Here is a 24721-nt window from a genome sequence, read left to right as displayed (position 1 = left end):
ACCCCAAGAGATACATTTAATTAAAAGTATCCTGAGGGTTATCCTCTGCTTCTCCCCACGGACTGTAAAGCCATCCGGTAAGTGTTAATTAGGTTGGCAAGCAGTCGATTAAGCTAAATTGCCACTTTTCTGTCTTTCTTACTGCAGTCTTGTATCCCAGACATGGTGCCCTGTGGCTCAGGGGTGGCACTTCCCACAGCAGAGCATTCCCAGCTCTTATCAGGGGGTGTGGATGTCTCAAAGCAGCTCAATTTCAGTAAAAAACATCACTAGTCAGGCCACCAAAAATACAATGATTTTGGTTTGTGTCCCTCTACTTCCTTGGATCACGATTTCAAGCTCGTCTCTAAAATATTAAATGCTATTTTTTTTTTAAGCCCTGTAAAACAAAGTTTTAAAAGTGAATTGGATGATTCCTACAGCTGACCCCAAATGTGTGGAGACTCCTGTGAAACTGGGAGCATTAGTAATGCTGTAACAATCTGCATTTCATTTAACAAGCATCCTGTTAAAAACAGACAGAGAGCTCTTTCAATACACACTTCAGTCACCTAAATCCTGTCTTAACTTCTCCCAAGACATTTCTGGTCAATTAAACCTCTACCAGGAGCATGGAGCAAGCCAGAATTCCATAGGTTTTACCACAATCTTTTATTCAAAGTTTGGTTTCATTTGTCTCACCTGAAAGACAAACGGAATTAAACAGACATGCAACATTGCCTGTGAAAAATGAAGCAATTGTCCTTTATAGTGCAAGAGTGTAAAGCTTGATTTATTTACACATTTTAAGGTGAACAGAATGGTGTAGGCAGATCATTTTATACATTCATCTGTGCTCCACAGAGTTAAGTTACACATAAAATACACACTGAGGATCCTTTAAGTGCTCTGTGCATCCAGAAGCCACACAGGTAAGAGATGTCAGTTCACACTGGGTAAAGAAGCCAAGGGATGAACCCAAGGAGCTGCTCCTTCACCAGAGTGCTGGAACAGCTCCTGGTGCTGAGAAATGCCTCCCCTTTGGAATGTGGGGGTGCTGTGCCATGTGCAGGGTCCTGCATGAGCCCTGCAGAGCTGACACTCACAGATCAGAGTGTGCTGTACAACACTTAAATAATTTTTCACCCTGAAATGTGGCACAGGGCTCCTCTCCTGTAAACCTTCCTGTGCTGCTCAGCATTTGCTGCAATTCCAGGCATGGCCATTGTCACCTCAGACTTAATAAATATTCTGGGAAAAGTTCAGTGTGAGGGTGCAAAACCCTTCCTGTTTCAGCTTCTCTGGACTAGAAGGGAGGTGAGGAGTTTAATTCACCCCTGAAAGAGCACAGAAGTCCTTCAGTCAAGTTTAAACAAGACACTTGGTTTCTCTGGGCCCTGCTCATGCCTTTTCTTAGGCTGAAGAGCAGAAAATAACATTTTCTTGGAAGACTGGGAGAAAAGGCAAGAAAGTGGGAAGTGCATAAAATAAATTTAAAAAAATAAACAAACAAAACCAACCTCACTTTAAGATTCCAGTGTTGAACAGCAGCAGCAAACAGGAGTGAGATGCAGCCCCTCAGTCATGGAGCTGAGGCCCACGGCCCAAGAAACACCCCAGGCTCCACTGCTGTGGCACAATAATCAAAAATATTGTGATTTATGTGCTGTAGAAACAGACACCACCTCCAGTGGAGGCCTTTGGCAGGAAGTTTCCAGAAGCAAACAAAGGGAGATTTCTCTGTGGCTGCAGGTAAAGGGAACTGTCATTATTAAGTAGAATTATTTGAGCACACAGAGACTGTGTAAATAAAACTTGGTTATGTAAAGCTTTAGAATCTTTGCAAAGAAAGGGCCAAACCCACACAATGACACAAAAGCTCAGCTCGTGGCTGGGGCAGTTCCACTCAGAGAAGGGCTGACACCCCAGGGCTGTGTGCAGGGAGCAAGGTCAGGAACTGGGCTCAGGAGAACTGGGGAGTTCACAGCAAACCCAGGCCTGAAGCAGGCCAGAGAGCAGCCTGCAAGGGGAGCACAGGCACCTGAGAGCAGCTCTGTGCCCTGGCACTGTGTCCAGCTCTCAGTGGACACACTGAGATGTTCAGGGCTGTGCTGAGCAGGAAAACACAAGCCAGGCTTTCATGGCTGCAGGACTGTGCTCCAGTCACCTGCTGGGTTTAAACCCTGCTAGAACTGGGACCAGTGCACTGTCACACACAGGACCATCCTGATCTGCATGTCAGCTGCCAAACATTTAGGCCCTTCTGATGAATTATTTTATACCACCTAATTAACCACAGAGAATATTGCCATGGAACAAGTGTGTGCTGTAGCACAGTTTGTTTTCAGACTCTGTGTTCTGTGGCTGCAGAATAGGTCAGAACAGGTTGATTAAATGGGAAGAGATAAGGAAAGGCAGCATTCCTGTGCCCTTCCCATTCAGCCTCCCTGAACTGCTTCATTCTGCATTGTTAATGAACAAAAGCTGCCCATAAATTCACCAACAATCGATGACCACATCCAAAGGCAGTCAATCAGTGTCACTGCACCCCAGCACGATGAATGCTCTGGCAGCAGGAGCCCATTCACATCCTTATCTTGCTTAATCACAAAGAAAGTATTGAGGGTGGAAGGAAAACTGTTATTTCTTGAGGTTCCCCAGGTTCCAGTGCCAGGGATGCCACTGATTAAGATCTGAATTGTGCCCAGCAGGTGAAGAAACCTGGGTACAGCCCCAGGGCACCTCCCTGTGCAGGGGGAAGGTTATTTTTCTAAGCTGTACAAAAATGCCAAAGCAATCCAGAGTATGTCCAGATGGAATCAGTCTGCAGAGCTGGCAAAGCAAACAAATGCAAAGGAACAGTTCTGTTGTCATTTACAACAACAAGAACCTGGAATAATCAGGTACAGGTCAGGGGAGTTGTTGGGAATTTCTGGCAGTGGGAACAGAAACTGGCCACGAGTCAATTTAACAAATAAAAATAAATAAATGCAGAAAGACACTGTTCCAAATCTCAGATAATCCCAAACTCCCTGGTATTGGGGGAAATCACTTAAAAATACACAGACCAGGAGCACTCTTCCTTTCCAATAAAGTTCCAGGATCCTGGAGACTCCACTGTGCAGACAGCCCAAGCCACACTGAGTGGACTTTAATTCAGTGGAATTAAAATTCAGTTTCCTAGCAAAAAAACCCCCAATTTTAGAGCAGCCAGTGCTATCAAAGTGCCAGGATAACCAGTGAATGTTGCACTTTGTCCTCCTCACTTGACAGTTCCCCATTCTCCCTCAGTATCAGCTCCTGGCCATCTCCTGGAAGCTGGAAAGATAAATATCAAAGTACAAATATCAAAGTACACAAAGCTCCATTATCCTCACAGACCTCAGTGAGTGCTGGGCTGTGCAACTTCTCAGGCCATCCACAATAGCAGACAAGTATTGTTTTTCCTTTTGATAAAAGAAAAAAAAGGGGGGAGGACCCCAGCTTACATCACCTAAACTGAGCTTTTGAACTAAGGAACTTCAACAGCTTTAAGTAGCTTTAAGGACCACTGAAGTGGGAAATCCTGCCTCAATCAGAAAGAAAATAAATAAATGTGATAAAGAATTCAGATTTTGTCCAAAATGACAGAAATTCCCCACCAGACACAGTCACATCATTCTCATTTTTCCTTGTCCTCATCCTTTATAGTGCTCCCTCTGCACCATTTAATCCAACTTGAAGCTCCTGCTATGAAATCAGAAAACTGGCAAATCATCTTTGTTCTAAGCCATATAATCCAGTGGTGCTCTACAAACAACCCCCATCCTCAGTGCTTGTGTTCAACACCAGAACAGAAGTGCCCAGAATTGGTGGTTTGAAGGGATGAAGTGTTCACTCTCACCAGTTGTGCTGCTCTAAAGACACAGCGAGTTCCAGTGGTGCTGCTTCAAAACAATTCCATTTATTGCTGTGTCAGGGGAGCTCTGTGGTCACACCAGGTTTTAGAGCCTTCCTGGAAATCTGTCACAGTCCCTGTAAATGAAAGATTAAATCCTGTCCTCCTCTCTCAGTGAGCAGCTCCTGAAAACTTGTTCAGAGATAAAACCACTCTCAGCAGGGCTGAAAACTGCACACTCACTTCTCTTCCACAGCATCTCCTCTCTCATCAGTTCCACAGTGCTGCACTCACCATTCCATCATTCCACACTCCCAGCCAGCAGAATTCCATGCTCAACTGGGATCTGCTTCCTGCCAAGTGCTTTCAACTTCCCAACTAGAAAAAGTTGTTTATTTTAATAATCAGCCTGGAAAGTTCAGCTCCAGACGAGCTTGAAACTCTTCTCAATGTCAGCTTTATGCTTGCTGCTATTTGAACAGGTAAATAAATAAAGGTCAAACTCGTGACACCTCTGATCAGTCCTTGAAGGTCACTCACTCCTTCTTGCTGTGCTCCAGCACCCTGTAGGGAGGGACAGAGACTCCTTTGGGTCCGTGCTGCTCCTGCACGATGGGCAGCGTGGCTGGGGTGTAGATTTCTGGCATGCTGTCATTGTTCTCCAGGGCACCGTAGGAGAAAGAGGCTTTGAGCTCAGGCTGCACTGCAATCCCTTTGTCGTGCATGTTCTGCATGCCTGCAGGAGCAGAGGCAGGGATTAGGAACAAAAGTGCATTTTTCCTGCTCTCTGTGGAGCCAGGAAATGAGGAGTCCCCGAGGCTCATCAGCTCCTCGGGTGTTAAATCAAAGACAGGATGGGTTTGTGCCCAGCACTGGAGCAGCTGATGGAGAAAGAAGCTCCCAGTGAATGAGGGATGGCTGCCAGTTCTCCATCAAGTGCTGCAGATCTTCATTCAGCTCAGCACAGAGCTTGGCTGTGCTTCCCAAAGGAAACTGCTGCTCCTCTACCTCACTTCTGAGCCATCCCCCAAATCAGTTCTTCCTGCTGCACTGAGCCCAGTCCCACATGCTCAAACCAGTTCATATTCCCAGGTAAGAACTGCCTGACCCACCCAGAGCCACAGCCTGAGCCTCCCTGTGCAGCCCAGGCCTTGAACACAGGGATGAAGCCCTGGGCTTTGCTCACCTGGCATGGCATCCATTGAGATGTAGGGCTCGAAGGGGACAGGCTTCTTCCTATTCCTCGTGATCAGGAAAACTCCCAGGAATGCTATGAGGCACCTGAGGGAGGAGAAAGGATCACTGAGATCCCAGGCAAGGGAGAGCACAGAATATTCCATCCAGAATTCAAGCACTGCCAAGTCAGAATTCCAGAATTCCTTGAGCAGCACTGGAACACCCCCAGCAACCAGCACAACTTCACCTTTTCTCTATCAAACACAGGGAAAAGTCCTCTTGTTAATTAATTAATTAACCTTGGCTAACTGCAGGGGAAAGGAAGCACAGCAACATTTGGTTCTGCTTTGATGGAATTCCAGGATTTAGCAGCCTGACCTTTCCAAGGCTCCCAGTAAACACACCAACAACCACGGACCTGGATTGTTACAGAGCAAGGTGCAGTTCACAACAATCATCTCCCAATTGTTAGGGGATTTTTTTCTGTACTTATCTAAAAGCCCTTTGAGAATGTCCTCTGATTATGGAGAGCTAATTACACCAAACCACTGAGTTACACAGGAAATGTTTTACTGATCAGATCTGCATTGTGCCTTCTCCATGCTCTAAAAACTCCAGAAGTCAGACACAGTTCAGGGAAGGTACAAAATCTGAAAAAAGGTTCCCAGAGAGAGTTTCTTTGGGTTATTTTACAATTCTCCCAGATTCATGAGCAGGCAGCTTGAAAACCAAGCCATATGCTCAGCACCCAAGCTGATCCCCAGGATTTAGTGATTAATTGTTGTGTAATTGTGCATTACCAAGGGTTACACGAATTTTTCCAAACACAACACTGAACTCTAAGGGCTACTCTCTGCTCTGACAGAGAAAATGCTTTCAGCCTGTTCTCTTCTCCAAGACAGTCTGTCCCTCCATCAGAGAGGTATTTTTAAAACAGATTTGTATTTTTGAAATTTGAGTCACATGAAGCAACAATTTTCAGTCAAGGAAACCTGGGGCACTTACCCCAGTGCAAACATACAAATGTGGAGAACATCTTCACCCATGAAGTCCAGGTAAAAAGTTGCTCCTTGAAAAGGAAATAATTTATTACATTTTCCCAATTCCACCTTTAGCCAGAACCCACATCAACCAGGATTCCTATTTTTATAGCCAGCACCTTTGTTTATTTAATGATCTTAAAATAAGTGTCCTGATTTCTATTTTAACACAAATTCTTGACAAATCTTTTCGGGTTTCACTACCAAAATAGTTCTGCTGGTGTCACTAACAGACATGCAAGTGAACCTGTGCAGCATAAACAAGAGGGACTATTTTGGAATGATGAAACAAATTGGATTTAACTACAAAAAGCTGCAAACTCTTGACCCCAAACAACAACAAACAGCTCCAACCTCTAGAAGTGTCCTTGGTGGCAGCAGGACACATGTTCTGCCTCCTGCTCTTTACATTTTTAATGTAAAGAAAATAAAGCAAAAAATAAATAACAAGGAAACATTTTACCTGCATATTTAAGGACACATATTGAATGAGGAATATAAATTCTTCATTCAAATATAAATTCCCCTGCACTTTAAACAAAATGACAGCACTGAACAGAAATTTTTAACACAGTCTAATGTGATAATTCACATTTTTGTAAAGGAAAACAAAGCAAACAAAGCCAGTGCAGATGAGAGATGACAAAAAGATAGAAGTCATCATATTGCTGAATATTCACCTTCTTCAGGACGATTATTCTCCAAAACATTTTGCCCTTTTTTTTTAGAAAAGTTTGTGCAGTTACCTGCTGAGATTGCTGCTGTGGTGGAGAGGATGTAGCCAATGCTGGAGATCTGAGCTGAGTCATAGAGCTGGGAGGCTTGAGCTAAAAACCTGCAACACAATCACAGGCAACAGGGGCTGATTGGGAAGGGTCCTTTTTTTGGAAACACCTTTCAGAAGTGATGCATAAATTTAAGGAAATTCATTCTTTTTCTCACTGAATAGCAGCAAGCTTTGGAATGAATAAAAAGGACAGAGGAGGGAGGATTGTGGCTGAAATTACTGCCCAACCTCAGGGCCACAGTGTCCCTTGTATTTTGAGAAGCCTTTTATCCCTGCTGCTACCAGCTTTTTATGTTATTGCAAGTACAAAGGGAGAAAATACTCCTAAAAATAGACACATTATCAACAACACTGATCCTGCACTTTGATTTTAGCCAGTGCACAGATACTGCATTTGATTGGCCACCATTTAGGTGGCATTTAGGGCAAATTGGCAAATACTTGAATGGTGGCATTAAAACCACCTGGCAGTGTCACTTTGTGGCAAAGCAAAGCCCAGCCAAGCTCCTGGGACAGATCACAGGAATGGAATAATTCTCCTAAACTTTAACAGGTATTTTTGGCACAGTAACAAACAGCTCCTGACCCACACCCCAGCCCATTGCAGACACAGAGAGGAGTCCTTACGTGGCCTGGTAGATGGCTGTGGCAATCATGCACACCAACATGATGTAGAAGATGGGGGAGTCCAGCTGCAGGGTCCCCTGGATGGACACCAGGACCATCCCAGCCACGGCCTTCACTGTCACCACGGTCATGGAGCCTGGGGGGACACCACAGCTGTAGGAACAACCCCAACACCCCCAAAAACCTGACCCTGCTCCTGCCAGACCCAGCAAAGGATGCAAAGTGCCCTGTTTGTCACCAGCCCTGCCTGTTTTATTCCCCACAAACCTCTATCAATGTCTACAGAACTGGGAGCATTTGCTGGTTTTGTCACTGTTTAAAGAGTGTTGTGCAATTAGATGATGAGAGGATACAATTTTCCATTTGGTTTGGTCCATAAAGCCAAGGATGTTTCCAAAACAAGAATCAGGAAGAGCTTTCCTTTCTTGAAAGCTGGGCCATTCAATTAGGGCAGTTGCTTTGTAATTCATGGAGCCTCTGAGGCACCACTGAAATCCAGCCCCAAACAGCTCAAAAAACCAAAAAAGAGTAAAAGAAATAACACTGCAGGAGCTGAAGGTGCAAAAATAGCAAAAGTTGAGGGCTGTGACACAGATTTTAGCATGGCAGACTTGCTGTCACTCGTCCTTTTAAAAGTTTAATTGATTACAGTCTCTATTTAAAAAAAAGTTATCAAATGTGTAAATCCAAAGTCACTGCAGGATCCCACTGTGGGATATCAGATTCATCAGGGACTCAGTTTCACAGGGACAAGCTGGGGTGGCAGAGGATTCCTCATTTCTTTAACCACACAGCAAATCTTAACAGAGCTAAGAATTCTTGTAGGTCAAATCCTCTCTTTCACCTACTGAATGAAACTCTTTGTGTGCCCAGATTAAAATTAAGAACACTAATAAATAACCTGCACTTTCTGTGCTTGGCAGATTATTTGTCTGATGGGAGACAAGCCTTAATTGTCAAAGGTCTTTTGCAAAGATCCTAAACATCAGCTCCAGGAACATTTCTGGAGGAAATTAGTGCATTTCATGGCATTCATTAAATCAATATAATTCCCTGCATGCCTCAATTTACTGTTTAAAGATCTTAAAAGTCCATATCAACTTACCCAGCAAAGCAACCAGCAGGAGAATAATGACAATGTAGTTTGCATTTCTCTCCTTGTAAAAATACAGCAGCAGACAGAAAGCAATGATCTCCACGAGCTACAAAAGAGAAAAAATGAGAATATTAGAGATGCAGAGCACATGGGACTGGCAGTAAATGACATTCTGAGCCAATTAAAAATTAGAATAGGGCAAATCAAAGGGAAATGGGGATCCCACACAATTATAGACCAAATTCAGCATCATCTTAGACTGCAGTTAGAGGAGAGATTCAGCAGCTTCTTGCAGAACAGGAAACACAGGGCACTTTTGGGGTGGGATTTATGGTAAAGCAGCTGATCAAATAGTCCTGAGTGAATATTCACAGGAGAGATCTCAGTCTGCTCTCTGCTCTGAGCTTCCACAAGTGATCCTGGGGCAATGGGCAAGATTATCTTCATTAAAACACAAATTTCATGGGATTTTCAATAAGAGATTCGTGGGTCCAGAGAAAGTCAGTGTGGAAAAAACCCAAATTCAGGCACCAGTAAATTTTCAGTCAAAGACATTGAATCCTACAGAATTCAGAGAAACAAAAGGAGCTGTGCATGTGTCTGACACCTGGAAAAGCTGGGCCAAGTTCCTGAGTGAACACAAGGAACATTGCTGGAAATGAAACTGTCCCCAAGAGAAAACCTCCCCACCCTCCATGGCCCCTCACCATGTAGAGCAGGAATGGCCAGCTCACTAAATGCCTGGTGATGTTTTCTGCTGTCATCTTCTCGTGGCTGTTGGGTCCAAATGTCACCAGCAGGTAAGTGCCAACCACTGCCAGGCCACAGCCCACGAAGGACAGCACGTAGCGCCCTTGGGCAGGCACAGAACAGGACACGACAGGGTTAATGAGGAGTGTGGGGTGCATGGAATTAATTAATTCATCCCACAGGATCATCAGGGTGTTCCTCTAGGGGATTCCTGGGTGACCTTCCCACCCCAACTCCAAAATATTTCAGCCACCAGGAGCAATGGGGGTGTGGGAGCTGAGACAAAGTTGGTACCAGGTGGCACCTGCTAAATAAATAAATAAATAAATCAATAAATATCTGCTAAATGAAGAAAGCTCCAAGATCTGGGGCTGATCCTGCCTGGGCTGATCCACAGCCCTTCTCCCACTTCTGCCAACACCTCCATGTTCATGGAATTCGGCTCATTCTCTTGTGCCTGTTGTTGAAGCTTCAGCCTGTTTCTAAATTCTGTGATGTTCAGGGGATTTGGCACAAGCCAGGAAAAAAAATCCACTTGTAATAAACAGTGGATGAGATGACACATTTAGTCCAAGAGGTGCTAATGAGACCTTGCCATCCCTGTAATTATAATTCCTGAGGGGCCCTGCTGTGTGTGATGCATTGTAAACAAAGGAAAAATGAAAAGAAGCTGTGGTACTTACTCAAAAATTCCTTGGGCTTCCATTTTTCTTTAATAAATATAATTCCTATGATTGCACTAGCTATGGAGAAAAAGAAAAAAAGGAGAGAGAAACAGTGAATTCTGGAGTCAGGAATCTCCCACTGGAACACACTCAGGCTCCTTCCTCCTTACCCACTACAGACACTGCACTGAGGGGCACAATCAGAGACAGAGGAGCAAAGGCATAGGAGGAAAACACCCCCAGCTCTCCCAGCACCAGCAGCAGCAATCCACTCCACCAGGTCTTGGTTCTGAAGTAAGCCCGGGGGTCTTTGGAGCCTGCCAGCCTGATGTGGCTGTATTTCTGGGCAAGAAAACAGAAATAAAGAGCTTTGTCATGTTGGATTGATTATTTCAATGCAGGATGAGTATTTGCTTCAGAGAACTCACCTGGAGGTTGAGGGCAATGCTGCTGACAAGATGCCCAAAAATAGCCAGAAGTGCCCCAATCAAGTTCTCCTGTGAAAACAAAGGGAACACACAATCACTGGATTTATCCAAGCAACTCCGAGGGCTTTGCACACTCTGCAGGAGAGCAGGCTTTTAAAACCACTCCTGAATCATGGACTAGCCTGGGTTGGAAGGGACCTTTAGAGGTCATCTGGTCCAACACCCACCTGTCAACAAAACCTGTTTATCCTCCTCCCTTCCTACTGACACGGGGCACTGCAGATAAGAGCTGTGGCTGTGAACTCAGGTGGAAGATAAGACTCAACAGCCACTTTCTCCAAGAGATTTCAATTAGTTTGCAGTTCCTCAGAGAGGGGGAAGATAAGGATAAAAAAACCCCACACCATCACTCATTCTTCCCTTTGAAAAACTCAATTATGAGAATTTTATTGCCCTAGAATTTGACAGAGAATGGATCAGGAATCTCTGCTTCCCAACTATTTTGCTCTTCTCCACTTTTACAGCTGCTGGTTCAGTCACTAATAATGAGGCAGCCCAATTATCACAGATTTTAGTCTGCTTTTTGTATAAACCAGTTATTCCCAAAGTCACAGGAGACTGGTGACAGCTCCCAGCCAGTTGCCAACCTCTTCTGCACTGGCATTCAAAGCTCAGCAACAACTCTCACTCTCTAAAGATGGAATTTAAAATAAAGAAAGGATGTAAAGCAGGCTGAGTCACAAAGGAGATTGAAGAGAAGAACCTGAGGCCACCAAACATTCGTGTGTTCCCAAAATTGCCTAAATCTCATTAAATGTCATTAGCACTGTTCCTTCAGCCCAGTCCTTACTTGGATTGATTTGGGATAACCCAGCTCACATTCAGATGTGAATATGAATAAATGGAATCATCTTCATTTTCTCATCCACAGAAGAACTTCCAGATTTCTAATTCTAAGCAGCAGAACAAAAACCTCTTTATCAGAATGCATAAAAATAAGATTTACCCCAAACAGCTTCACTCAAAACCACCTCAGAGAGGTTCCCAGGACAGACAGACAAGGGAGGATGTCACTGTGTCACCACAGTGCAGAGCTCTCTGGGCTGTGACACCTCAGGACAACAGCACCTGGGTCAACTTCCACAAGGGCCCAGGACTGTGGTCTCAAAGGAAAAAAAAACTTTTTAGCTGAGATTTTCTGAGCACCTTCAGAATCAGGGATTCAGAGGGAATTTATCTGTTCCCAGCTGGAGAACAAGGAGGAATTACAGCCTCATGTGGCCTCACCCCTCTGAAATTCAAACACCTGAATCCAAAGAGCAAACCAGAACCTCTGCTCTGTTACTGCTGCATGGCTTAGGCTGAAAAGGCACCTGTCAGAATCACTGCACTGAAACATCCCCACACACCCACTGCCACACCTTCCTCCAGCTCCTCTGCAGACACAGAATTTCTCTTTCTCACTGTGCACAGGATGTGACACCCCAGGAATGGCTGAATACAGACACAGAGCCCTTTCTGCAGAAAATAACCCCAAAGCAGCATCATTACAGCTCATTCCAATAATCATTTCTGGCGATGGAAATTTCCCCACCGGGGTGGGAAGCTGACCTTGTAGGAGAAGGAGTCTGTGTGTGGCTGCACAGAAACTGCTGCTGTGGCCAAAGGGAGCTGCTGGAGCTGCAGACTGGGGCTGTTGCCTCCTTCCATTCTGGTTTTTTGGTTTTTTTTTTGCTTTTCAGCCTTCTTGATGCTGGAAGTTCTCTTTAAAGAAAAGACTCGGACCCTGCTGGAATCAACTTCTGGTACTGCTCCCTGCCATCCATCCTGTTCCCTTGGGCAAGTTCAGGGAAGCACAGACAAATCCTGCTGCTTCCCTTCCCCTGCCCTGTCTCAGGGTGGGCACCACAGGCACGAAGGAGGGTGGATGAGCCACTGTTTCCAGCCAGTGAAGCAGCAGGGTTATGTTCCTTCAAGGTGAATCTAAGGGAAAAAAAATGAAATAAAAAGCAAAGAATTAGATTAAATAAATCAATGGTCCAAAACCTGCAGTGAAGGATAGACCCCTGGAATCAAACAGCTACACATAAAACAGGAAAGCACATTTAAATGTCTTCTTAGAAAGCCTTGGACAGAAACTCAGAGACTTTGCTTTACAATCCCTTGTGAACTGGCTGGGCCCCAGGGGTGACACACTCAGCTGGCATTTAACAGCACAACAAAGGCTCTCAAGTCCTCCAAGCCCTGCTTTTCATTTCCCTCCTCCCTGAAGCTCCAGTTTGTTCGGGACCAGCGCTCCGTGAGTCACCCCATCCCCACGTGCTGGGCATGACAGCGAGCAGAGAGGTCAAACCAGGAGAATCCCTGCCAGCAGTCTGCATTCCTCAGAACCCCAATTCCTCCGAGCCAAACTCGTCGGAGGTATCTGGAAAGCACCACCGAGAGCTCAGGGAGCAGCAGCACCACCCGTGCCCTGTGTGAAGGGGATCGGGGCAGGCTGGGACCCTCGCAGGGCTCGCTCAGCCCGCCCGGGATGGAGCAGCCTGGGCATCCCCAGCCCGAGCCCCCGACACTGCCCGTGGTCACCTCCTGCGGCAGCGGGACCCGTCCCTTGGGCACCCTGACCTGCCGGGCAGCCCCAGCGTAGGGCACAACAGCTGTGAAAGGGCAAAAACACCCATTTGTGAGGGAACGGGGCAGCAAATCCCCCTCCCATCGCCAGCGAGCCCTGCCTGGCCAGCGCAGAGCGCCCGGACACCCCCGGCCCGGGACACGGAGCGTTCACACCAAACCCTCCGCTGCACCGACCCGGGACACGGGACGTTCACACCAAACCCTCCGCTGCACCGGCCCCGCTCCTGCCGCCCCCCTGCCCCTCGGGGCCGGCCCCGCCACTCACCGGCGCCGCCGCTGACCCCAGCCCGGCCCCGGCCTCCAGCTCCGGCTCCCGGTCGAGCGCCGCAGCCGCTTCCTGCCCGCCGTATCCGATTGGTCTCCAGCGCTGTCAATCAAAGCCCCGGCCCCAAGGTGGGCACGAGGATTGGCTGCCGCGCGGAAGCGGGGTCTGCCCCAGCCTATGGGCGCCGGGCTCTGAGGGGCCGGGCGGAAGAAGTCGCGTTCCGCCGCTCGGCTGGTCCCGCCCGGAGCTCCGGGCCGCTCTCCGGCCCAGAGCTGCAGGGACAGCCGCGGCCTCACGCCTTCCCCCGGTATTCCCCCCGGTATTCCTCCCGCTCTCCCGTGTGCGCGGCTCCCGGTGGCACGAACAGCAGCCGGTGCGGCCTTAAGGTGCATGCGCGAAGCGCCTCTACCGAGCCACCTTAAACCAGCCGCGGTGGTGCTGAGAGCTCGCGTGTGATTGGGCGCTTGCCGCAGTGCTCAAAGTAACAGGTACGGTGATTGGAGGAGAGCTGAGGCGGCCGTTGTCTGGCAACCGGGTGTCCGCATTCCCGGTGCCGCCGAGGGCCGGTGATGCACCGGCAGGAACGGGCAGGTACCGGTAGGTAAGGGCAGATACAGACCGCTCACCTCACCTGAGCACGGTCGGGGGTCTCCCCGGTGCTCCCCCTCAGCCGCTCAGGTCTCCGCCATTCCCAGTGGGGCCCGCGCCGCCTCACCTGGGCGGGGCTGGGCCGTGAGGCGACTTCCGGTGGCGCCCTCCACGGGCTTCACCTGAGGCCTCACCTGAGGGCGTCCCCTCATCCCTCAAGCCTCGGGTTCTCTCGATGGAGACAGCAAATGGCTGACCTGGGCCAGCTCTGGAGCCTCGGCCCTGCTGCACGTTCAGAGCTGCGGCTGAGCTTAGAAACAAAATCACGGCTCTGCCCTGAGTCGTGACACTGGACGTGAGCGCTGTGAGCGGTCCCTGCCATTCCAGCTCAGGGATGCTGTGGAGCACGAGGTACCTCAAGCAGAACGGCACCACTCGGTGCCATGTCCCAAAAATAACCAGCATTTAACACAGTGTGTGCAGAGCTGAAGGGTGAAAACCTTAACCACGCCAAGGTTTTCCACCCAAAGCACAGCCGGAGTTTGTTACTGGAGCAAATCAAGGGATATCTGGAACTATTTATAGCTACTGTGGGTTAGAGATGTTCCAGGTCCAAAATTCCTCCTCTTGGAGATAAACCAGTACAAGGGAATAAGAAATGCCATCAAACAAAACATTCAACAACAGCAGTGCTTCCAAGGGTTTTTTTAAATAAAACAGGGAAATGAAGTGCAGGAGTTCCTGATGGGAATGCAGCGTTAATGTTGGATTTGCCTTTATCTTATATATCCCATTTCAAATGAAAGCTGCTGTTGTGTTCACATGTTTCCTGCATCTCCATATTCAGTGTTGCTATCCTTGGCTGTTCTTTTTAGGTCTCAAGACTTCCTTCAGTCGTTATAAACACCACAGAAAAGTTATCTCAAACAGAGAAATAAAAAAAAAAAACAAACTCAATCAAAGGGATTTCAGTATAACCAAGTGAGTAACAAAAATTTTTGAATCTTAACAGTTTTTTTTTTGCCACTGACAATGATCCAAGACAAGAATAGCAACCAAGTTTAGACCAAGGTCATTAAATTAACTTTCTAATGACAACTGGTAACAGAATGAGAAATGGTAATGCAGTACTAGTGTTTTAAGCCTGGAAATGACTGCAGATAGATCAGCTCATTTGTGCCACTTCCTCGTCTTGCACCCACCAGCTGTGGCCCTGCTTTTCCCATATTTTTGAGCCCTCCAGGCCACACAGGTCGCGTTTCTTCAGGCGCACATTCAGAGCACTCGGCGGAGTTAATCCTTGTGCAGGGACACCCCCAGGTGCCCCCTCTGTCCGCCTTTTGCCGCCCTTCCCGAGGATCCCCGGTTTTCAGGAATTATTCCTTCCCTCGTTCCACCAGCAGAGGGAAGCAGAAGGATGCGTTAACCCCGCAGCGCTCCCCGAGCCTGCGCCCCGCCCGGCTCCTTGTCAAGCCCAGCCAACCCTCGCAGGTGCCAAGCGCCTCCTGGGCTTTCTGGATGCACCTTGGCGGCTGCTTCCTGAGCTGGGGGAAGGAGGATGCCCTTCCACAGCCTCCCCCTGTCTGGGGACTACGTGGCAACCCCAGAACTCCCAGAATTACGTACATGAAGGATTTCTGAAACTCAGTACCGAGTATGTAAAGTAGGTAAATCAAGGCAGCGTTTGGCATCTTCCCCTCTTTCTTCTTCTGCCTTTGGCATCTTCTCTTTCTTCTCCTTCCTTTGATCTCTTGCTCCTTGCTTGTCTCTCCCATCTCAGTGATATCAGGAGTGCATTATCTCAGGGTTGAATAACAGCAATCAAGGACGTAAAGGACAAAAAAAGATGAGGGGAAAATGATCAAGGTGGAGAAGTTGCTTAAAGACTTTCTGTAGGCGCCATGAGTCTGCCTGGTCAGCTTCCAGCAGTGCCAGCTGACCTGTGCTGAGCTGTGACTAAAGCAGAGCAGGCAGAGTCTGCAGGGATCTTCACAAAGCACTCCCTTCCCTTTGAGAATTTCCTGCTTGAAGGGCAGAGTGGGCAGGAGGCCAGACCACAGACTACACAAGGGCTTGGCTGCTTCTCTCCTGGGCTTTATCCCTGGAGAAGAGTTCCTGCAGCAGGTCAGGAGGGGAAGCACTGGAGCCAACAACACCAGACCTTTTGGGGGCTGCTGGCTTGGTTTCCCCCACCTGAAGGACTTGGCTGTGTCCCCTCAGCCGTTCTGGAGCACATTCCTTGAGTCAGGGATAAATGCCAGGACGGGAAGTTACCCACTTGTAATTTAGGCAATGGAAAGAGCTTATTTGCCTCTCAGTGTCTGACCTAGAACACCCAGCAGGTGACTTGACCCACTTGTGTCACTGTGCCAGTTCACCCTTGTCTGCACACATCCCTGCAGGACCCAGGCCACCAGGGCTGGGAGCTGCTCCTGCTGGATTTCCCTGGCACCACAGTGCCCCTTGCATCACCCAAACACAATTCCAGGCACTCTGAGGGCACTCTGAGGCGTGCAGGAGCTGAATCTCCAAGGGTGTGGAGGTGCTTGATCTCCAATTACCCTCAGCAGCACGGAGGTGACGATGGATGTGCCAAACCCAGAGCTGGATGCACAGGAAGGGCTCAGGAGCCTTTCCCCAGCACGTGCTGCCCTTGCTGGGCAGGGATTGCATCCTGCCCTCCCAGCAGCAGCCAAGCCTGGCAGCACCAGGCCAGAAGGAGCTTGCAGATGCAGTTTTTTATCAGCTGCTCTGGAAACCTGCTGCAATTTTAATAATCAGCCCCAGCAGAATTGGGCAGGTCCTGCTTCCCTCAGCACAACCTTGCTGGCCACAGAGCACGGGCTGGACAACCTCAAGGACATGGCAGGACCACTTGGAGATGGACCCGTGGCCAGGGCAGTGCAGGCTCTGTTCTGGTTCTGGTTCTTGATAAGGAACAGCTGGCTCAGGATCCCTGCTCCCTGCAGATGAACCCTCAGACCACATCTTCAGAAATCTCCTGTCATTTTGGAGCAGCCCAGGTCAGAGCAGCTCTGCTAAAATTCATGGATTTGCTTCACACACACCTCAAATTTTGGTCTGTCCTGAAGCGTTTTCCTACAAAGAAAAGTAAGTGGAAAAGATGATTTGTGCTCAGCTGCTTGATAACTCAGGGCATTTTTACAGGAAAAGCTGAATCCACCAGAACTGTGAGTGCTCACAAGAACTGGGGACTGATTCCTTGGGGTCTGTTTCCTTGCAGAGCTCTCCCAGTTTTCTGGAGGTGACCCATATTTGGGGTTTGTTATTTTTAGCACCATAGTAGCACTGTTCCACTTGTCTGTGCATGCAGCCAGGACCAGCTCAGCTGAGGGAGGAAAAGGAGCAGGAGGAGTTCCCTGTGATCTCACTGTAACTCAGCAGCTCCTGCAGCAGCCAGCACTGCCTGCCCACTCCCTGCCACTCTTCCCTTCAGCTTTTCTAAGGCAGAGCAGGAGCCTCCATTCCCTTCCCAGCCATTCCTGCTTGTTCCTTGAGGGGTTTGAATATTCCAGGGTTGCTGCTGCTGTGGCCAAGCACAGCTTCCATCTGGATGGGGTTTATAATCAGCCCTTGGCTCATCCATTCCCCCTCTGCTCCTTCTTGCTCCTGCCAAACCCAGTTAAATCTCTTCATCCTCGTGTCTGGAGGAGTGGAATTATGTCCCATTTGCCCATTGCCTCTTTCTTCCATCCCAGGCCTTGCCCTGTTCTCTTTCCTCCTGTGCCATTTGGGGAAGGAGCATCAGATTACTGCCAAAATCCAACTCTCAAGTCACCAGAACAGGAACCAAGGCACCTCCAGAGCATTTTCCATTGGTAGCTGGCAGACAAGACAATTAATGAAGTTCACACAATGTTCCTAGAGATCAGGATCTTCAGCTCTTCCCATGCTATGCACTGGAATAATTTCACATTTGTGTTAGTATAAAGCTGTTTCTTTTATCTTCTGTGATCCCAGACCTTCCAGTTCCCACTGGGATTGGCAGAAGGACATGAAGGGCACTCAGCCCTGCTTGGGACCACATCTGAAAAGCTGGAGGGATCACGTACAGCACAGGCAGGGCTGCATTTATTTGGCTCTATAAATAGAATCCTGCCCAGTCCTCTTTTTGAAAAGCCCAGGAAAAGAAGAGAGGCAGTAAAGGTGTGGTACTGCAAATAAAGCATTCTGCCCACATGCTGCATTAATTAGGCCCAGCTCAGAAGTTACAGGTGAGATTTTAGATGTGCTGTGGCTCCCAGTCTATACAAATTGTTCTGTAGACAGCAGAGAAATCTGATCTTCCTCATCCCCAGAATCACTCAGCTTCCCATGCAACAGGAGGAGTGCATTAAAGGATTAAAATTTGGAAACTCTGAAGGCACCTACCTCGATGCACAGTTAAAATTAAAGCATGAAATCGTGTGATTTGAGAAGCAACGCAGGAAATCCAATAATACCAGCACTGGTGGTGCTGGAATGGTGGGTTTGGTTCTGGCAACCCTAACTCTAAAAAAGACACTGGCAGGTGACACCTGGGGACACTGCTGGGCTCAGGGTCACACCTGGGGACACTGCTGGGCTCAGGGGCTGCAGGGTCACACCTGGGGGCACTGCTGGGGAGCTGTGCCAGTTCCTCCAGCTCAGCACCTGCCTTCAGGTTGAGTTCCTCAAGTCCTGCTGATTCACCGTTGTGCAAGTGACTTAACTGTTCTGTGCCTGCTGCTCAGCCCTGCAGGTGCCCAGGCTGCAGCAGGGTGTTGTAAGCCTTCATCCACAGGAATTCAGGGTGTTTTGAGATGTGGGAGCTGTTAACAGAACACCAAGTGTCATTAGCCATTATCAGATGGTTTATAATAACATACACACACCTCCTGAGCTGCTTTGTCCCTTTTGCAGTGTCTTGCTGTAGCTCTGATTGCTTGGGGATTGTTTTGTTATTTCTAGAGAGAGTTTTGGAGTTTTTTCCCCAATTTTGAGCCACTCCCCAGTGAGTTGTCCCCTCTCAGACTGCTCCTAGAGCAGCCCCATCCCTGTGCTGAGGCAGACTCCAGAACATGTGATGACTTTGCAAACTGCTTAACACAGAGTGAAGACACAACTTAATCAGCTTAATAAGCTGCCACTCATCAGCTGAGACACCTTAACAGGCTGCATGCACCCTCCTGAAGCAATTCATGCTTTTACAGTCACCTGATGGTATTTACACATCAGCAGAGGTGTTTTCCCTCCCAAATTTTGGGTGTGCAAAGAGCACAGGGAGCAGTCGTGGGGCTCAGCTGCCCCAGTGCTGCTCACTCACACATCCCCTGCACTGGGGCTCTGAACTCTGCTGCACTGACTCAGGCTGGGCACCTGCCCCAGCATGTTGTGTGTTGATTAAACTGGTTTGCAGGCCATAATTATTTTCTCTATCATGGTATAATGGCCCTGCATCGTATTAATTTTAACATTGTAAGAATTTGCTTCTGGGAACGGCCTTCTTGAATTAATCACTGACTCATGATTTACTGGGGGAGATAATATCTAACCTACAAGAGGCAGAACAGGAAACTATCTATTTAAAAGATGGCAGTGGCTGATAATTTATGACTATAGACAAAGAGATATCTCAGAAGAAGAAGGTGGACAGATCCTGCAGTTTCGTGGTCACTGCTCTCACTCAGCAAAAAAACTTTTGTGTAGCCACTGGAGGATTTGTTTTTGAGTGACAGATTAAAATTGAGGGGGGAAAAAGGAGTGAGAAACAAGAAAAAAGTGTCCAAGCAGACCTCAGAGCCATCCTCAGCTCTGGGACCAAACCCTGTGTTACAACAAAGGCAGTTCAACATCCCAGCATTTCACCAGCTTGCCATAGAAAACAAAGAAAAAAAATCAGGAAAAAGGCATCATCTTTTTGTAATACAGGGGCTTTCTTACCCCTCTCCAGCTTGAACTGGACACTCCCACATGAGTGAGGCCTGGCCATCAGATGTTCCCTCTCATTACAGTCCATTAGGAAAGTCAATCTGAGCAGTCAGCAATGAAAGCTTTAAACCCCAGAGGAGGCTGCAGGAGGTGAAGCTTCATCCTGGCAATCTGAAGGATTTTGTCCCCATTTCACTGAGATCTGTTCTGTGATTTGGGGTAACTCACATAACTCTTGGCACCACAGATTCCTGACTGCAAGGACAGCAATTCCCACCTGGAATTCTGGGGCCCTGAACAAAATCAGACCCATAGAGGTAATGGAGAGTTGTGGACACAGCAGTCACACACTGAGACATTTCCTGCCAGAGTGTCCTGGGCAGTCTCAGAGAGCCCTTCCTGCCCTTGGGAAGCTCTCCCAGATTTTGCTGTGAGTGCTGCTGGCATCTGTAGCCACTCACAGGGAGACACCAGGGTTTGAAATGTGGGTTTGCCTTTGTTGGTCATCACCCACAGGTAAAGGCAATTCAAAGGCATCCCAGGCCCTTTTTCCTTCTGAAACTCAGCATTTCTGCTAGCAAAGCAATACCACTTTTGCCCTGACAGTGTTTGTGGCCCAAACCACACGTGGATTTAATTTGGAAAAATTTAGGAAATGGCTTTCTCCATGTCTGTGAGCCTGGAGCTGGGAGGGAGGATGGAGCACCTTCACACATAAATCCAGAGCTCCTTAGGGCGTGTTGGATTGAAGTGTCACAGGACACTTCCATGGGCTCTGGGAAGGTCCCTTTGAACCTCTGCTGGGAGAACCATCCAGAAACCAGCCTGGGACTTGGAGTAGCTGTGAGGAATCACCAGAACACCCCACAACACTGGAAATGCCAGAGGCTTCAGGAAAAGCCACACTGGTGCATAATGTACCAAGCTGCAAAAGATCTCCTGGCCCTTTGCCCTCTGAGGGTGAGACCTGGGGTGAGCACAGAGTTTATCTGACACAAACAGGGAGCTCTCCTGTTTGATCCCCTGAAATTGCTAATGGTGCTTTTGTTCCTGTGCTCAGGACTAAGTTCAGTGTTGCCTTATCAGTGCCCCTGGAAATCAGCTCTGCCCAGCACTTTTCCAATCCAGCAGCAGCTTCCCCACACGCTCCTGTCCCACCAGTTCCTTTCCTTGCTCACATTCCCTGCTGGCTGCACTCTCCTTCCTCAGTGCCTGGGCTGGTATTTACATCCCTTTCCTGTTTGTCTTGTAGGTTATCCCAACATGGATTCTCTCACCAAGGGAAGAACATCCAGTCACAGACTTCCCACCTAACAAAGAACAACGAATTTACTCCAGATTTACTCCAGAGTCTGCAGCCTCAGTCACACAAACCTAGCAGGAAAGCAAAAAAAACTTCCAGGTGAGTGCAGCCTGGAAGACACCCCACTGCCATGGGATACATGAAAATCCATCCCAGGAGGGTGATCCCAGAGTGTCCCACTGTGTCCTGCTCCAAAGGGGATGGCTGTTGTCCCCAGGAAGTGGCTGGGAGGTGGCAGTGCCTGGAAGGGCAGTGTGGGTTGGGAACAGCCTGGAGCAGTGCATCAGGGGCCCTTTATCAGCTGATCTCACAGACATTTACAAACAGTAATTAAACCCTGCACCACCCTGGGATGTGGGGGCCACTTCTTCTCCCCATTGCATGGAGCAAGAAGCCAGAGTACACCTGACCTGGAAAAAGATTCCTCATATCCCAAACAGAGGCTTTAGGCTGGGCTGGTTTTGTGCCTGAACTCTCCCCGGAGGAACACTGAGGATAAAGACCCAAATGTGGGGAGCCCTGGGCAGGAATGGTGAGGGACACTCATGTCTGCACAGCATCCCGAGGCTGTGGATAAAACCTGGCCATTTCCCCAGTGAGAGCTGGAGAGAGGCTTGGAAAAGTGTTTGCTGGGAGCCAGAACTGCCATTCCCAGGTGTTCCATCCTGCCACCATTTCAGAGGGATGAAAAGGCATGAACAGAAACTGCCTTCTCCCAGCCCTCCTAGCCCTTGGGATCCTCATGGGAAGACAAATAAATCCATCAGCAGATTGTTCAGAAACATTTATTGTCACCACGCAGTGACGTAGCCTGGCCTGAGATTAAGATCATCAATAAATTCCTGACTGTGGAAAAGAATGAGCCCATGAGAAAGCCCAGGGCTCTCCTTACCCAACAGGGAAATCTTTACTACATCTCTCAGCAGCTGGATCTTGTATCAGGGGTTTGGGGGAAAGGAAGCAATGCCAGGAGCGATTTGATAAGGACAGAGGGCTGGAGGAAAGGGCAAATTAAATATGAGGAGGGAAGATGCCCAACCTGTGTTATCAGAAAACACACAAACACTCCACACCCAGCTGCTGGCCTTAGAGCCTGCTCCCTCTGCTGTCCCAGGCAGTGGGAGAGCAGGAGGGGCTCCCAGCTGGGGTCCTTTGGCATCACTGTCCTGTTCCAGCACTGTCTGGAGAGAGGAGCAGCCAGGATTCTGCAAGGCTGGACCATGGCAAACCCAGGTATTTTACAATAAACATCACAGGCTGTCCAGAGCACTTCCATTTCCCAAAGATTTTGGTTTAGAAGGATTAAGCATCACCCTGAGGGCCACACAGCAGCTCTGGAGTCCTCACTACCACCTCCTTGTCCAGCTTGGCTGGTTCATATTTTACAATATTATTTTTAAAGGTAAGGTTGAAAAAATAAAAGCATGTTTGCAGTGTAAAAGCCATTAAAGCATCACTGGCTGTCAGGGCTTTGGACAAACAGGTTCTGTGAGTTCTGTGTGTGTAAAACTCACATCACTCTGACTGTTGGTACAACACATTCCAGCTGCAGAATTCCTCTCTTCGATGGGAAGAGGGGAGCACTTGCAGGGCACAGAGCAGCAGAACCCCCAGCACCTCTTTGCTCTGGCTTCACCAGAGCCTTCCTCACCTAAAGCTGAGTGAAACGGGAGAAGAAACACATCAGGAAATGCCTGGGGAAGCAGGAGGAGGGACCCAGCTCGGAGAGGAACGGGTTAAGCACAGCCCTTGGCTGACAGGGACGGGCCAGCAGTGCAGAGCAGTGTGAGCTGCAGAGCTGGGTGCCCCCCTGGCACCAGCACCGAGGCAGCTGCAGGCACAAACCAGCTCAGTTCTCCCCTGCCTGCATGCCCAGCTCAGCCCGGGCTGGAGGCAGAGCTCTGGGATCCTGTGCCATCCCTCAGTGCCCCTTGGCTCCTTGTTACCACGCACAGCTAACAGGATTGTTCCAGTTCATCACACTCATTTCTTGCCCTGTTTATTCCTTCTAAGATCCCCAGGTCCATCTGGGAGGTTATGAAGGGTGGGAAGAGCAGACAGGAGCAGTTCCTGCTGTGATTCCCAGCTGCAGATTTTGTCCCAGCCACCGACACTGAGGGGACACCCTGGTGACACTGGTCTGTCCTGAGTCCCTGTGGCAGCACAAAGGGGGAAATGGGCTTTTCTGGAGCCACGGGCAGCTCCTGTCCCAGCCTGGCAGCTCCCAGAGCAGCTCCTGGCTCAGGAAATCCTGCCTGGCTCACTTAGAGCAGCACAGCCAGGCCAGGGTGGTCAGGCTGGACAGCAGGCCCACAATGGCTACAAATTAACTAAAGAGGAAGGGGGGGGAAAGAAATCCCCCTTTCATTTTCATCAGTCTTTTATAGCAACTGCATCAGAAACCCTGCAATGCCACACCCGAGCATGAGCACACAGAGCTGCTCTGGGCTGTGCCCCAAAGAGCAGAGCTACAGGGAGGCAAAATCCCAACTCAGCCAGTCAGGGGCTGACACAGAGCAGCAGCTTTACCAAGGCTGGTTATTCAGCAGTTCATGCCTGGGCTGCCTCAGAGCTGGGGCTCAGCATGCCCAGGACTCTCAGTCAGAAGTGCAGCCAAGACAACTCTCAGCTCACTGAGGTAAATCCCAAGTCTGTGCACCCTGACTGTGAGCACTGAGCTCTGTGGCCACTTTCCAGCTGAGTCTGGGAGGTTCTGATACCAAACTCACTCAAAATTTAATTCTATAAATCCAAGGCACTACCTGGGGAAATAAATGAGAGCTGGGGAAACCCTCAGCTTTGCACCCTTCTAAACAGATGCAGGCAGGGTTTGATTTCCCTGACTTTAATCCTCTCCTCCATGGCCAGCACACACCAGGGCACCCCCGGACACGGCGTGTGGGTGTCCTAACAAAACACAGGATGCAGTTTTTGCCTTCACAGCCCTGCAGAGCCACACCACACACCGAGCTCTCAGCTGCCTGCCCGATGATGCAAGGAGTGAATAAGCACGAATAAAGGCACAGAAACTGGGTGTTGTTTGTAGAAGTGAGGAGCAGAGCCCTCCACCCAGCGCTGGGGATACCAGAGCTCTTGCACAACTCAGCTCTCACCTTGCTGCTCCTTTTTATGCATCTCTCACTGTGGGTACTTTCTCAGCAGGAACACTCAGGAAATTTCCTTTCCTCCCCAGCTGGGGGAGGAAGCAGCTCCTGGCCTGGGAGCTGCTGTGAGATGCCAGAGTGGGATTCCTGTGTCAGGATTTCCCTCCGACTCTGCACACCATGAGCAGGCCTGTGCTGGCCTGCCAGGGCTGCCTCACGGGCAGTTAATTACTGCTACTGGCTTCTAAGAATTGGAAGATGATCATTAACTACAATTGGTTTGAAAGCTTCCAGTTTTGTAGATGTTGAGTAACTAAAACAACCAGTGAGCTCCTCAGTGCTTTCATCTGAGGACTGCCAGTGCTGGAGGCTGGGGAGTCACCCCTGACCAGGGTGGGAATAAGGGACAAGGGCAGGGGGCAGATCCTGCTGCCTCAGGGACGGGCACTGGGGTCTGTCACAGCCCCTGTGCCACCCCCAGCTCCCAGAGCA

General features: G+C 48.8%; 1 protein-coding gene and 1 long non-coding RNA gene across 2 annotated transcripts in view; one reads left to right on the top strand and one right to left on the bottom strand.

Annotated features, from left to right (window-relative positions):
- The window catches only part of LOC106858776 (uncharacterized), a 44461-nt gene extending 21895 nt beyond the window's left edge, over positions 1 to 22566 (top strand). Inside the window, exon 5 of the long non-coding RNA XR_015808249.1 lies at positions 21075 to 22566. This is a non-coding gene — a long non-coding RNA (uncharacterized LOC106858776). The remainder of the gene's footprint in view (positions 1 to 21074) is intronic.
- Positions 633 to 13457, bottom strand: NIPAL3 (NIPA like domain containing 3). Its single transcript, XM_014885572.2, has 12 exons — positions 13325 to 13457; positions 12037 to 12408; positions 10426 to 10494; positions 10168 to 10339; positions 10016 to 10075; positions 9290 to 9435; positions 8592 to 8688; positions 7487 to 7622; positions 6819 to 6907; positions 6038 to 6101; positions 5043 to 5137; positions 633 to 4592 (listed from the first exon to the last, which is right to left on the bottom strand). Exons 2-12 carry the CDS (start codon positions 12133 to 12135, stop codon positions 4393 to 4395), a joined length of 1227 nt encoding a protein of 408 aa, XP_014741058.1. The 5' UTR covers positions 12136 to 12408; positions 13325 to 13457; the 3' UTR covers positions 633 to 4392.
- Positions 22567 to 24721: the final 2155 nt, after the last annotated feature.

Source organism: Sturnus vulgaris, chromosome 24 (assembly GCF_052056855.1).
Source record: "Sturnus vulgaris isolate bStuVul1 chromosome 24, bStuVul1.hap1, whole genome shotgun sequence".
NCBI lineage: Eukaryota > Metazoa > Chordata > Aves > Passeriformes > Sturnidae > Sturnus > Sturnus vulgaris.
The sequence above is the reverse complement of the archived record's forward strand: the minus strand, read 5'-3'. Positions and strand labels throughout refer to the sequence as shown.

Excerpts from the sequence above, each read along its gene's own strand:
- NIPAL3 (XM_014885572.2), bottom strand. The coding sequence starts at position 12,135 with ATGGAAGGAGGCAACAGCCCCAGTCTGCAGCTCCAGCAGCTCCCTTTG. Across the intron at positions 7,623-8,591 it reads CCTGCTGGTTGCTTTGCTGG|GCTCCATGACCGTGGTGACA; the intron begins GTAAGTTGATAT and ends GTGTCCCCCCAG. Across the intron at positions 4,593-5,042 it reads CTCAATGGATGCCATGCCAG|GCATGCAGAACATGCACGAC; the intron begins GTGAGCAAAGCC and ends CTGCTCCTGCAG.